Source organism: Globicephala melas, chromosome 1 (assembly GCF_963455315.2).
Source record: "Globicephala melas chromosome 1, mGloMel1.2, whole genome shotgun sequence".
NCBI classification, from domain to species: Eukaryota; Metazoa; Chordata; class Mammalia; order Artiodactyla; family Delphinidae; genus Globicephala; species Globicephala melas.
The window spans coordinates 154,981,758-154,996,006 of NC_083314.1; the positions used below are offsets into that span (position 1 = coordinate 154,981,758).

Here is a 14,249-nt window from a genome sequence, read left to right on the forward strand (position 1 = left end):
ATTAGCTAATACTATTCTTGTTATGATCTGGTGCAGTAGCCTCATTCTCATCATCCAAGCATCTAGTACAGTGGTACAAGTCACCCTCTAGGGGCTCTTGGAGGACATGGCCCTTAGGGCATCTGTAGAAATATCTCCCCTGCTCTACAGCCTTGAGGAAAAGCTGCAGAAGAGATGAACTTTGCCTTCCAGTCAAAGCCTGGAGCTCAGGTCTCAGAGCAGCCTCCAGGGTTAAATGCCAAGTCTGCCAAGCTGCTCGGCAGGGTTGAGGACCCTGCTCAGCCAGGGACTGGGGAGCCAGCTCAGAGGTTCTAGAGCGAGGTCTTCCCTAGGTACCACTCCTGAGCCCTCCAGTCTCAGGCAGTCTTTGCCTCGGGTGCTAGAAATGGGGCTGTCCACAAGAGTAAAACCCAAAAGTTCTTGCCAACCAGAACCTGGGGTCTTTGAAACAAGTTGAAGCCACTTGGAGTGGATCTTTCTATAACTCCTCAAGAAGAAGGACTGGACACAAGGAAGAAGAGGGAAGAATTGCATTCTCACTTGGTGACACAAGATGGTCCCTAGGAGCTACTAGTTCCTTCTACTCGTGACCACTGACCAGTGCCCAGTGGGTCAAGGATTAATGTGGCCCTGTCAACTCATGCCAGGTAGACTCAAGGGCTTTTCCCCCTGCTCCCCACCATGGGCTCATGAAGACATGGCTTGGGGTGAAAGCAGCTTGGATCAGTGGGGACTGCCGTGCTCCAGGACTACAAATGTCCCTTCCAGCCCCTGTTCCACCACACACACCTTGTGACCTTGGCCAACTTCCTGAGTTATTTTCTGTGCTTCAGTTTTCTTCTTTGTCAAAAAAGATAATAATTTTCACTCTGCCTAATCTATTCATTCAATGAATTATTAAGTCCCTCCTATGTGCCAAGCACCATTCTAATGTCTTAGAAATACGGTGCAGAAAAAGAGATGCAAGGCCTCTGCTCTCAGGGAGAGGGAGAGAGTCTTTGAAATAATGCCAAGTGGTGGTAGGGGCTGAAAAGAAGAGCAGAACAGGGTGAGGAAATAGAGTGGGATAGAGGTGGTCAGGGAAGGTCCCTCTGAGGGGGGACATTTAGAAGGAGATCAGAACCAAGGGAAGGAGTGAATCATGTGGATGTCTGAGGGAACAGCATCCCAGGCAGAGGGAACAGCATGAGTCCCGAGAGACGAATGTGCCTGGGCGGTCCAAGCAGAGCAAGGAAGCAATTCATGGAAGTGCTAGAAAGAAACCAGGTTCAACCAGTGCAGTGCTTTCACAGCATAAATTAGATCACGTCACTCCCCTGCCAAAGTCCTTACAGGGCCTAACAGGGCCCTTTCAAGGCCTCACGTGGTCTTCTTCCCTCTGGCCTCTTTGACCTCCCCCACACCAAGCTTCCTCTGCTCCAGTCACCCTCCCTCCTGGCTGTGGCTCACACCTGCCTCCAGGATTTACCCTAACTCACGGGTTCAGAATCACCTGCAGGGCAGATTAAAATGCAGGTGACTGGGCCCCAGCCATTTCTGATTCAGGTCTGGGGTGGGGCCCCAGATGTGCATTTCTAACAAGGTCCCTGGTGATGCTGATGCCTCAGTCCCTGGTACGACAGCTTTAGCAGTACACTCCAGTTGTCCCCTCTGCTGGGACCAGTTTGCCCCAGACACCGCGTGGCTACTGCCCTCTCCTCCTCCAAGTCTTTGCTCAAACCTTGTGGCCTCAGTGAGGCCCACCCTGACCATTCTGTGCAGTACTGCACACTGCCCCCCTGTACCCCCAATCTCCTCCCTAATCTGTTTTTCCTTTTTTCCATAGTGTCTACCACTTTCTAACATGTGAATAACTATTTTACTTAGTTTGATGTTAACTATATGTCCCCAAGTACCCAAGAGTGGTTCTAACCCAGACCCCATCAACCCCTGAGGACCCCCTGGATCCTCCAGGGATCAGCTAACTGCCAAATTCCAATGCAATAGTTTGTGACCACGATGTCTGTAGTGCTAACCTAAAACAATAAAACAGCCAGTCATTTTACCAGCAAAACAGGTTTATTCAGGAGCAGCAAAGAATTGTAATTCGGGACATACAACTATGGTGAACCACACACAAGTCCAGGTAAAGCAATGGAGAGGAAACTCTTTTATAGAGGAGGAGGGAAGTTGGAAGTGTTGTTATAAACAAAAAATCCATTGGAGGAAACTAGGAGTTTGAAGTATAGTGACTTTTCATTGGCTGACTTGTGACAGTCTCTCATTGGCTGAGCCGTTAGCAGGCAAGGAGAAAAATCTTTCTTCCTCTACTGGAAAGTAGGGTCACTTCCTGCTGGAGATGCAAGGTAGGTCTCTTCCTGTTAGGATCTGTATTGATGCCCCAGTGGCACCTTTGTGAGAGCTCCCCCTTCTGGGCTCCCAACTCCATTTCAGTGAGGTTTCCCTCTATTAATTTTCAGTCAGTAGTTTTCATTAGATTCTCAAAGACTTACTTGATCCCCAAAGCTTGAAAACCTCTTGTAGATCAATATCTGGCATAGAATACATGCTCAGTAATACTTGTTGACTAAATTAAAGACCTTTTAAAACATTATTCACACACACACACACACACCCCATTTTTTTGAAAAAGGAAAACTGTTCAGTGGCACATTGGCTCCCAAATGTTGGTGTCCTTAGACAACTATGTCAGAATGACAGGGTTGCTTTGTAAAAATACAAATTTATGATTCAAAATACTCTCAGAGAGTCTGAGTCAGGGGTTTGGGTGGGGCCAGAAATTCAGTATTTTTCAAAGCCTCCTGCTTCCCTCCCACCTCCACCCCTCCAGGTGAGTCTGAGGTGCAGCCAGGTTTAGGAATTTCTGTGTGAACTCTTTACTGGAGAGGGACTCAGGAGACTCAGTTCCCATGTGCAGCTTTTATACTTTGCAAAAAATGTGATCACACCCATGGTCACTTGTGACCTTCTCACAAGCTCTCAGGTGACCCGGCAGGGACTCCAATCTCCCTTTCACTGAGTAGAAAGCTGAGGCCCTGGGGAACCAAGTGACATCCCCTCGTGACACCCAACGGTCATACTGCCTGTGGGTGGTAGACATACAATTAGAACTTGGGCCCCTGGACTCTCACTCTAGGGTTCTCCCCTCTGCACAAACTGGATAAACCCAGGTTCCAGGAAATCCCAAGGACACTACCAGGGGAGGAGAGCCAGAGAAGGGAGGGGCAGAGTGGCAAACACGTGGAGGGTACAGTTCAGGAAGTGGTCTCTTGGCCACCAGGAAAGACTCCAGCTGCTCTAAGGACACAGGCATTCACATGCTAACTCTGCTTGTGTATGACCCCAAGACACTCACTTTCCCCTTTATGTGCCTCAGTCTCCTTATCTGCAAAATGGGGCTGATATCCATGCCCTGCCTCCAGTAAGATGCTCGTAGAATATATAGCACTCTAACACCCAAGTTATAACTATTCTTATCAAGGGAAGGTGCAACATCCCCCGCTCAGAAGATCTCTAGGGACAGAAGTAAACCCAGCCTTTCATTCATTTGAGGTACATTTTTGAGCACCTACCATGCACCAGGCATTGTGCTGGACACTGTGCACGCATCACCTCATTTAACCCTAACCACAAGCCAGTGGGATTGGTGCTGTCGTTGTCCCGTTTTGCAGAGGAAAAAACTGAAGCTCAGGGGAATGAGTTGCAATCCATTCCGTCATCTGTTCATTCATCCAACTTTTACTGAAAAACTGCTCTGGGCCAGGCTCTGGGCTACGTGCTGAGGACATGAAGATGAACAAGTCCTTCAGGAAACAAGCCCATAAATTACTTTAATAACAACTCAGTACATGCTTCCACAGACAAGGGAGTGGGAGCCGGAGGAGGAGCAACTGGCTCTCCTGGGATTATGGGGATGGGCAGCTGATCTTCCGCGACCCTGCACCACCAAGGTGCCTGTGCCCTGTGTAGAGGTAGAAATCAAAAGGCCTGGGTTCGAGTCTCGCTTCTGTCAAGGCTTTACTGTGTATTCCCAGGTAACCCCTCCTGCCGCTGAGCCTTGCCAGTTTTCTTAATCTGGAAAATTAAGAGGTTAAGAGGTTGGGCTTGTGATCCTGCAGTCCTGGGGGCCTAAACCTCTGGCCCCCCTACTCCACCTTCTGGTCCGTGCAGGCTTGGCCCCAGTCAGCCCCAAGACTAAGCGTAGGGCAGCCAAGACCAGACAATTTGAAAAGCGCCAAACACCCCGCTCCCAGACAGAGCTCAAAGCCGGAGGCGCCGGCCTGAGGCCCAAAGGGCGGAGCTCTGACAGGGGCGGGGTTGAGGCCTCCTGGAGGGGAGGTGCGGCCCGCCCAGGAGCGTCTCATCCAGCCAATGAGCGCCCTGGACGGGGGCAGCCCCGCCTCTGGATATAAGAGGGCGCCGAGTCCGGGGGCACGACGCGGAGGTCTAGCAGCCCGACTGTGTAGGTGTGCAGGGTTGTTTCAGCCCTGAGCTGGGGTGCACAAGAGCTCTGAGTTCGGTGTGTCGTGGGCTGCGCAGGAGCACGGGTCGGGTTCGGTTTTCCTTTGCCCGCCTGAAGTGCGGAAAAGGCAAGGGGCTCGGATCCCTCGCTGCAGAGGAACAGCTGGCCGGGACCCGGGGACGCCCGCCCTGACCATCGGCCCGCCGCCGCCGCTGCCGGCAGTCGGCCCGCCGTCATGGCCGACCACCTGATGCTCGCCGAGGGCTACAGCCTGGTGCCGAGGCCGCCGCCTGCCGCGCCCGCCCATGGCCCTCACGCGCTTCGGACGCTGCAGCCCTACTCGGGCCCGGGCCTGGACAGTGGGTTGCGGCCGCGGGGGGCCCCGCTGGGCCCGCCGCCGCCTCCACCAGGGGCCCTGGCGTACGGGGCCTTCGGGCCGCCGCCTGCCTTCCAGCCCTTTCCGGCCGTGCCACCGCCGGCCGCTGGCAGCGCGCACCTGCAGCCCGTGGCGACGCTGTACCCGGGCCGCGCCACCGCGCCCCCCGGCGCCTCGGGAGGACCTCCGGGCCCGCAGCCGGTGCCAGGCGCCCCGGCCCCGCCACTGCCGCCGCCCGCGCACGCCCTGGGAGGCATGGACGCCGAACTCATCGACGAGGAGGCGCTGACGTCGCTGGAGCTGGAGCTCGGGCTGCACCGCGTGCGCGATCTGCCCGAGCTCTTCCTGGGCCAGAGCGAGTTCGACTGCTTCTCGGACTTGGGGTCGGCGCAGCCCGCCGGCTCGGTGAGCTGCTGAGCGAGGCCGGGCGCCTGCCTGCGTGCCCGAGAGAAGGAGGCGGGCCTGCCCGCCGGACTCCGCACCCAGCGCCTGGACCCCGCACGCACCCTCCGTGAGGGTGGAGGCAGCAGTTAGTGCACCAGAGCCGACGCCGGGCTGGGACGCCTGGCCTCACTCCAGGCCCTGCCTCCTGCAGAATGACAGTTTGGGTTCATCTCTGCCCCGGAGCCTCAGCGGTAAAGTGAAGGGGACTGGACGCCCCCTTCCGGACTCCCCAGTTCTTAGATTCTGTGTCCTCTCCTCTCGGACCCTCCCCCGCCCCAACCCCAATCTGAGCCATCCCAGGCCTCTGCCTGATTCCCCCTTTCCTTGTGCAAACCACTGTGGTAACTGGGTGCCTGGAGCCGCCCACCCGCCAGGCCCCCACCCCGCTGCCTGGGCCCTGAGGTCGCTGGGCCTCCCGCCCTGGGGAGGGGCAGAATGTACAGCCCTCAGCCCTGCGGAGTGGAGCAATACCCCATCTGACCTCCAGCACCACAATAAAACTGGGTCACTTTACAGTCTGGTGTTTTCATTTCCTTATAACTCCAGCTATATTTGTCTTCTAGAGTCCTGAGGCTGTTGGAGGCCCTGGGTGGGATGGAGGACACAGCCCCTGGCAGTGGTCAGGAGAGGAAACTGACAGTTTCTTTCGAAAATATCTGCGAGTTGTGCAATTGTTATGTCATAATCTGGAAGGCAGAGGCTGCCGCCACTGCGTGGCAAGGTAACCCAAAGGCACCAAAGACGGACTTCCCGGCTCCTGGGAGGGGTGAGGGGAGCTTGGGGGTGCTGCCCTCACTGTTTGCTCCGCATGGAGGCTAGAGGGGAACGGGGTGTACCTGAGGGTTCAGGTTCTGGCTTTGAACCAGAGCTCTCTCTCTTGTTCAAGACACCATCCATTGAGATTTCTGAAGCCATTTCCTCAGAGACAGATGGGCCCGGTCTTAGGTGGTTGTGAGGGTCACATGCAATGTGAGGCCTTTAGCACAGTGCAGGACACCCAGGCAGCCCTCAGTAAACGATAATGATGATTACTCTACAGTAATAATCACGCCCTCGAGGAGTCACAGTCCAAGTGGGGGTAGAGGGTGACAGGCCTGGAAATCAGCTCATCTTGGTACAAGAGCGGGATGAGGACTAAAACATAGGTAGGATGGCCCAGTGGGCAAACCCAGAGGAGGACGTGGTTTCAGCTGGTGCAAGGGGTCAGGTCAGTTCAGGTTTCAGGGAGCCAGTGGTATTTGATGTGGTGAGAAGAGCCTTGAATGATGAGTACGTCTTTAGGACTTGGAGAAGATGGCATGCATGTGGAGAGCCCACTCAAAGGCAGGGAGGCACACAAGTTCAGGGCCTGTACGGGAAGGCATGGGGTCTCTAGAAAGGTCTATTGGCTTTACGGGGACTTTGGGAGGTAGGCACAGTCCCTGTTCTACAGACGAAGGATGTGGTGCTGGCCCAGACCTGGTAGCATGAGCTCTTGGCCACCCTATGCTATTGTCTCTCTCTGGAAAGATCCCTAGGTGCTTCAGGGGTGTGGAAGAAAGGCAGGAAGAGAGGAATGGAAAGCATGGAGGAGAGGCTGAGGACCAGGGCAAAACAAGGCAGTGGGGCTGGAGAGGAGAGAATGAATTCCAGAGACTCTGTGGAGAGGAACGTGGAGCTGTGACCTTCTGTGCCCCATGGTTGGCCTCACCCTCATGCCGAGCTTGTTGGCATGCCTTTCCTCCAAGCCTGGGAGCTCACCCAGAGCACGCTGTCAGCACCAGCTCCCGAGCCACCAGGACAGGCATGGAGTGGGCAGCACAGGTGTTTGGCCAATGAATGCAGGTCTCCCCTAGGATACTGGAGATATCCTCAAACAGGTTGGGGAGGAAGGGCAGAGAGGCTTCTGAGCAAGAACTGACCTGAGCTCTGGGCTTAAAACAGCCAGTGTTTGTTCCACTTTGCCCAAGATCCCAGGCCAGAGATAAAAACCAAAAGGTTGGATTGAGATGGGAGGGTCTGGCCCTGGTCTGGCCTCAGCTTCTCCACCAGTAAAATAGGGCTAATAACCCTGCCCTACTATCTCACAAGACAATAAGCCTCATAGTAAGTGGGGAGCAGATTCAGGGGTGGGATGATAAGCAGGAGGTAGGCTCTGAAGTGCTCTCCATATGGAAGGGGTTACAATGGAAACCCAACACCCGCCTCTTCCTAGAATTAAGAAGAGTAGAAGAGGGAGTCCAGCTCCTGAGCTGTTTCCCACCCACCATCCCTCCCAGAGGGGCTGCTGACTAGTTGGACAGCAAACAGATGGACAGAGGAAAAGGCAAGTCTGGGGCAGCCCACCACCTGGATCCCCAAATCCCTGACACTTTGCAGGATTCTGACCCTCCCAGCTGGAGAGGAGGATGGAGTGTCCATTCTGCCAGGAGGCTTGTGGTCTGATAGCCTCGGGGCCCATTTCCAGAAGCATCTCCTACTAGCTGCCTGACCTCAAGTAAGTCACTTACCATTTGAGTCTTGTTCTCCAACCAGCTTCCTGTGGTTCCAATAGGTACTTTTTACCTCTTACTGAGGTTACCTCTTAAAATAAACCATTGCTCTCCCCATCACCCCATCCTGTGGATTTCATTCTCCTACCTGGGCTGGGTCTTTGGGGTTGGGCATCAGGCTCCCCTCAGGGTTGGGAACTGAGTCATGGGACTGGCAAGACAGTATTTCATCTTTTTTTTGTTTTGTTTTTTCCTTTTCATATCAAAGTTTCCCCAGGCTGAAGTTAGTTATTTTGAATCATCTTTTGGTTGACTGGATTTTATTAGCAAGTAGTTTTCTCCAACTATGACTTCTCTCAAACTCATCTACAGAATGGAGATGCTAATAGTACCTCTCTCATAGAGCTGCAGTGGAGATTAAATTAGTTAATTCCCATAAAGTATTTAGAACAGTGTAGCTTGTAGTTTATCATCTCTGAGCCCTGGCTTTCTGGGGATACTTTATATTAGAGTCTTTAGAAAGGCTGTGTTGTAACCAGCTAGGAAGAGGGGTTACTCCAACAGTAACACTGTTGCTGGTTGCCTGTAGCCAGCTCTGAGATGATGTTTAGCCTGCAAGAATTTTATTAGGGAAGGAAGGATCCAGAGCAGAAGCTAGCAAAGGAAGCTACGTGGCAGATCCAACAAGAGCCTTGGCCAACCCCACAGAGAGGTCTGGAGTTGGAAGGGCCTTTCAGAGTCCTCCCGACCATTATACTCCTTTTTATTCCTGCCATCGGCAGTCATCAGATATGGCTGCCCAGGGAAGTGGGGTGACAGTGGGCAGGGCGGCTCTCCCCTGCCGGAGCCATCCCTGGGGGAGTTGTGGGCCGGTGAGGAGGGGAAGACCGTCTGCCGGCAGCCCTCCCAGCAACCCAGGGAACAAGTTAAGGGAAGCAGGGACTGGACAGCACATCACAGTATCCACCACAAGCACTGGACTGGGAACTAGGGTGAGGCGAGTGTCAAAAGAGTGCCTCTTTAACTGTCTCTGGCAGCTTTGTTTGCCTCTCCCTAGTCCCAGACCTGACTAGCACCGTCCCTATTAGAAGCAAAAAAAAAAAAAAAAAAAAAAATCCTTTTAAGGAATATCGACCTTATAGGGTTGATGTGCCGAGAGTCCATATAATTACCTGGTACATAGTCGATTCTCAACAGAGAGCTGCCATCATCTCATCATCATCATCATCACCATCACCATCGTCATAGCCATCATTCCAGCTCGGCTAAGTGTTCAACAGTCATTTGCTGAGTAAATTAAATGAACAGTCTGAGCCTGGTCTTTTCCCAGGAAGCTCAGATGGTTTAGCTGATTACTGTAATCCTCTTGAATTCCTTAATCCTTCCTTGCCTAACTCTTTACGCCACCCCGCTGTTACAAGTGCTGGGTCAGGATTACAGCTGACTGTGGGACTAAGTCAGACTTACTGAGTGCCTACTGTGTGCAGGCATGATGGGATCTAGCAGCACACAGTAGGTGCTCTTTCTCTTCTAGCCCCTCCTTTAACTATCACCCAAGCCTGTATATAGCACCACTAGGTGGTTTTATTCCCATTCCAGAGGTCAGAAAATGGGCTCAGACTCCTCTAAGTCACACCCCAGTAAGTGATGGGGTGAGCATGCCCACTCCCATCTATCCAGGGCCCTTTCCCTCCCCGGGCTGGGGCTGGCCAAGGACCTGAGCCTGAATGAAATAAGAGCAGAGTCCCAGACCTGGTGCTGCTACTTTGTGTCCGTGTGATGCAGAAGTCACACTGAGCCTCTTTCAGCCTCAGCTTCTTGTTCTGTACAAGGGGGAGAATACGCCCACCCTCCGAGGTACGTGTGCAAGGATTCAAATGAGACTGGGTTTCTGAGAGCACATTGCAAACAGTGAAGCACTGCTTGGCTGGGGTGAGCTGGGGGTGAATAGCCATGACCTCGACCCTGCAGCTGGTCTGGAGACAGGAGACCTGCACACACTTTGGGACTTGAGATCTGGGCCAGCCTGGAGTGTGCAATGCAGAGACACATGCCGGGGCTTCTGGGCCAATGCTGCCGAGCAACTCGGGATCCGGGAAGCCCTGAGAACTGGTGGCGATGAAAGGGTAAGGTGTGGGGCACCTTGTGGGGGGACATCCAGGTAAAGACCCAGGCCCCACGTGTGCCCTGGCAGATGGAGGAAATAAAGGAAGCAACTCTCAGCTCAGTCTCCTCATCTGTCAGCTGGAGACACCACAGTCTCCCTGTGAGAAAGAATGAAGGTGATGTGAAATGCCTGTCCCCATGAGTGGCTCAGATGGGAGCTGTTGCTGGGAAACTTGACCACAGGGACGAGGACGAGAGAGCCTTGTCCCAGCCAGCCTCCAGCTACCTCCCCACCCTCCACTCCAGCCACCCAGGTTCCTGATACCCGATGCTCCTTATGTCTCCATACCTCGGCCTATGCTGCTTCCTCGGCCAGAAATGCCCTCCCCAGGGCCTTTTCCGCCTGTGAAAGACCTATTTCATCACATAGAAGGATTGGTGGGGAGTCTTTCCCCCTAGACTGTAAGGGTCTGAGAAATCAGAACCTGATTCCCCTTCATCTCCACCTCCACCCCATGTGTGGCTCAGAGTGGGTATTAGGAAGTGCTGGAGTGAAGCCCTGAGCTGGGAGGTGGGCTGAAAGATGGCCCAGGGTTGGCATCTGAGTTAGCATTGTGAGTTCTGAGCTCTAGTCCCAGCTTAACCACGAACTTGTGACCTTGGGCATGTCATTTGAGCTCTCCAAGCTCTGTCTGAAGAGGATTACATTCCTCAGCCCTCTTGCCTCGCAGGTGCTGGGAGGCGGTGAGGCTGGCCTGAGGGAGGAGGGCAAGGAAGTGCGATGCTTCCCTAGCATCGTGGTGGGGCAGCGGGCTTGAGGTGCACTCTCTCCTGCAGTCCTCACAACTCCGGGAGGCTTCATTTTATTCTGCTGGCCTCATTCTAGGCAGCCGAGACTCAGAGAGGTTAAGCAACCTACTTAACAACACACAGGCAGTGCAATGGATGGACCGACACATGGTAAACCAGGCAGGGCTCTTGAGAAGACCCTCTTTTTTGTAGGATGGGAGGAGGTTGGATACCAATAAGCATGCATTCCAGATACCCCTCAGGGAGCAGGAATGTGGCCAGGATGGGGCAGGGAGTCCTACACAGCGGATTAGAGAGTGGTCTCCGGAGGGACTCACTCCTTCGCCTCTTCCTGGTGAGCAACTCTGGCTTGGGGGCTCTGCCATAAAATTGGCACATCCGGCAGCAAGACTCCCCCTGGGCACCCCAGCTTACACTGGCTGCGGAATCTCAGATTCTGAGCCAATCATTGTTTGTTTGTTTTTAAAACAAACACCTTGTCTTTATTCAACAATAGGCTGGAGGCAAAATACTTTTAAACAATTTTGAAAATGTAAAGTGAAAAGTCAAAGACCTCCCCCGTTTCCCCCCCCCACCCCGCACACACATCTAATGAGAACATTGTGTTATGTGTTACATACATAATATACATCTCTCTTTCACACGAATGGAATTATACTATTTTCTATCATTGGATATTTTTCACTTAATGTATTATGGAAATCTTCCATGTCAGTAAATTCCTTTTAATGACTGCACTGTGCATAATCTATTTACCCAGTCCCCAACTGATGGAGATTTCCCGTGTTTCCAAATTTTCACTGTTACAGATCAGGCTACAAGGAGCATCCTTGTGTATTGACCCTGGAACACTTAAGGGAACATCTCTGTAGAGTGGATTCCTCGAAGGGAGGTTACTGGATCAGAAGAGATGAGCAAATAAAATTGTGACGGCCGCTGCCAAGTAGTGGCCGACGTGGCTGACCCATTCGCCTTCCTGCCAGCTCTGTGCCTGTGCCTATTGGCTCATGCCCTTGACCACACTGGACATTAGCAGTGTCTTGTGCCTGTGCCTATTGGCTCATGCCCTTGACCACACTGGACATTAGCAGTGTCTTAGTTTTTACCTTTCTAAAAGCAAAAAAAAAAAAAAAGAAAGGGTATTTCACTTCTAGTTCCATGATTATCAAAGAAGTTTGGACAAGTTTGCCTGTTCCACCCTATATGTGATTCAAAATAAAAAAAATAATACTAAGCTGTAAAGTTAGTGTAAGGAATTCCCAAAAGTTCTTCAGTTTTCCATAACTATTTTGAAACAGCAAAGCTTCATCTCCTCCTCCTCCTTTCCTCCTTCAAGTCAAATTCTTTCAGATTTGCAGCTAGTTCCCCTAATCACATGAGCTGTCTGCTTGTTATGTAATCCAGTACTGACTCATAATATCTCACCTAACTCTCTCAGGGATCTGACTTAATCTATTACTCCAGGTCACGTAGAAATGAGGAAGCTGAGGCTCGTACAGGTGAGGAAGCCGAGGCTCATAGAGGTGAAATGACTTGCCTACACCACACGGCTAGTCATTTCTTGAGTTAAAGTATTGAATGTACTTAGGATGGTACACATAGTAAGAGATATTTAAATGTTAGCTCAGCTTCTGTAACAAAGGGGAATTTTTTTAAGTGGCTTAAAAAGCAGAAAATATTTCATTCTAGTTCCACCCAGTTGTTTAGACCCAGATTGCCTCCTTCTTGTTGCCCTGCCTTACATGACCCCAACCTCAACAACCAAGATGGCAGCTCAAATCCAAGTTTGCTTTCATCTTTTTGTTTCTCATTTTTGGTCTTTGTCTGTGGAGTGGAAGCTGGGTCATATCCAGCTCTCAGGAGAAAGAGAGTGAGGAGACGAGCGCAACCAATATTTTAAGACCCAGATGCACACATTACTTCCACTCAGATTCTCTTGACGAGAATTTATTCACATGACCACACTTAGCTGCAAGGGATGCTGGGCAATATGGCTTCTAGGTGGCAACCATGTGTTCGTCAACAACTCAGTTACTATGGAAGATGGGAAGATGGTGGGCAACCAACAGTCTCTACCATAGTGAGTGGCTCAGTTGAGATTAGAACTCAAGTCTCCTCTGCCCCAGAGCACTTGGTGGGGTGGGGAAGCTGTCAGAGGCCTATGTCATATATAAAGAGAATTGACTTGGTATCAGGTCAGTCATCACTTGTGAATGTGCATCTTTGGTAACTCACTTCCCTTCTTTGAGTCTCAGTTTCCCTATCTGTAAAATGGAGATAATAATGGGACTTACTCTCAGTTTGCTGCTGAGAAAGCACTTACCAAAATTTTTACCATACTAGGTGCTCATGTGGTAGAATGGTTGGGGTAGAATTTGGATACGAGCACATGAAAGAAAGAAATTCCAGGGGAGGTGACAATGTGTGCAATGGCCAAGTGGCATGAATGAATAGGACTTGATTGGGAAAGGCAACAAGGAAATGTTAGCATGTATGGTAGATATTCAGAGAGGCAAGGGATATACCTGAAGTTGGTAAGGGTCAAAGAAGGATAACCCTTGAGTGGCAGGCTGAGGAGCTTGGACTTGATCTTTTTGGTAATGCGGAGCCCTGGATTTTATGAGCAGGATGGAAAAAGAGTAAGATTTGTGTTTTGGAAATATTCGTTTCCAATTTGTGCTGTGAGTAGAATGGATTTTGAGAGAGGCACATTGGAAGAATGGAGAATGCTGAGAAGGTTATCATACCAATTCGGGTAGAGATAAGGGCCCTAGGACAAGTGGTGGCAAGGTGGGGTAGAAGGGAGAGATGGTAAAGACAGAAGTCATAAGCCTTAAGGGAGATTTGGTGTGAAAAAGCATGGAACACAAAATCTGGTATAAGAAGACACTCTTGCTGAAGGAACTCTATACCTGGCTTATTTAGGATTAGGTGTGTGCCTTTGAGTGACAGAATAACAGCAGTTTAAATGAAATGAACCAGGTAGGTGGTCCAGGACTGGTGTGGTTGTCATATGTAAATATCCACACTTCTTTACCTTATTACTTTGTCACTCATGAGTCAGACCTCATGGTCCAAAAAGGCTGCCCTAGCCACTGTATCAACATTCCAGCCAGAAAGAAGAAGAAAAGAGAAGGAGAAGGGCACATTCCGGAAGGTGCCCGCCCCCAACCATAAGAGAGCATCAGAAATGTAGTCTTTATTTTGGGTGACCCATGTGTCTAAGTAGAATTTGGAGGTTCTCCCACTAAGGAAGAAGGTGGGGATGGATATCAGGGACCACTTGCAGTCCTAATAATGACCTGTTGAAGTGGAGGCTACAGGAAAGAGAGGAGCCAGAAATGATTCCCAGGAATGTGGGTGGAAGACAGGACAGGTCTTCCCTGAGGCGGGACCCAGGAGAAGGAACAGATTGGGGAGAGTGGGATAAGGTCAGAATGGACATATGGGGTCATCCTGGGTTGATGTTCAGGTAGAGGCAGGCCAGGTAAATGCACCAAGAGCTCAGTAGTGAGGTCTGGACTGAGAATAAACACTTTTTGCATTATTAGCATATCCGTGCTTGCCACAGGGATGATGA

At 51.4% G+C, this 14,249-nt stretch overlaps 1 protein-coding gene across 1 annotated transcript; it reads left to right on the forward strand.

The window, feature by feature from the left end:
- The first annotated feature begins 4,401 nt into the window (after positions 1–4,401).
- Positions 4,402–5,795, forward strand: CITED4 (Cbp/p300 interacting transactivator with Glu/Asp rich carboxy-terminal domain 4). Its single transcript, XM_030867714.2, has one exon. The coding sequence runs from the start codon at positions 4,698–4,700 to the stop codon at positions 5,253–5,255; it is 558 nt and encodes a 185-aa protein (XP_030723574.1). The 5' UTR covers positions 4,402–4,697; the 3' UTR covers positions 5,256–5,795.
- Positions 5,796–14,249: the final 8,454 nt, after the last annotated feature.

Excerpts from the sequence above, each read along its gene's own strand:
- CITED4 (XM_030867714.2), top strand. The coding sequence starts at position 4,698 with ATGGCCGACCACCTGATGCTCGCCGAGGGCTACAGCCTGGTGCCGAGG.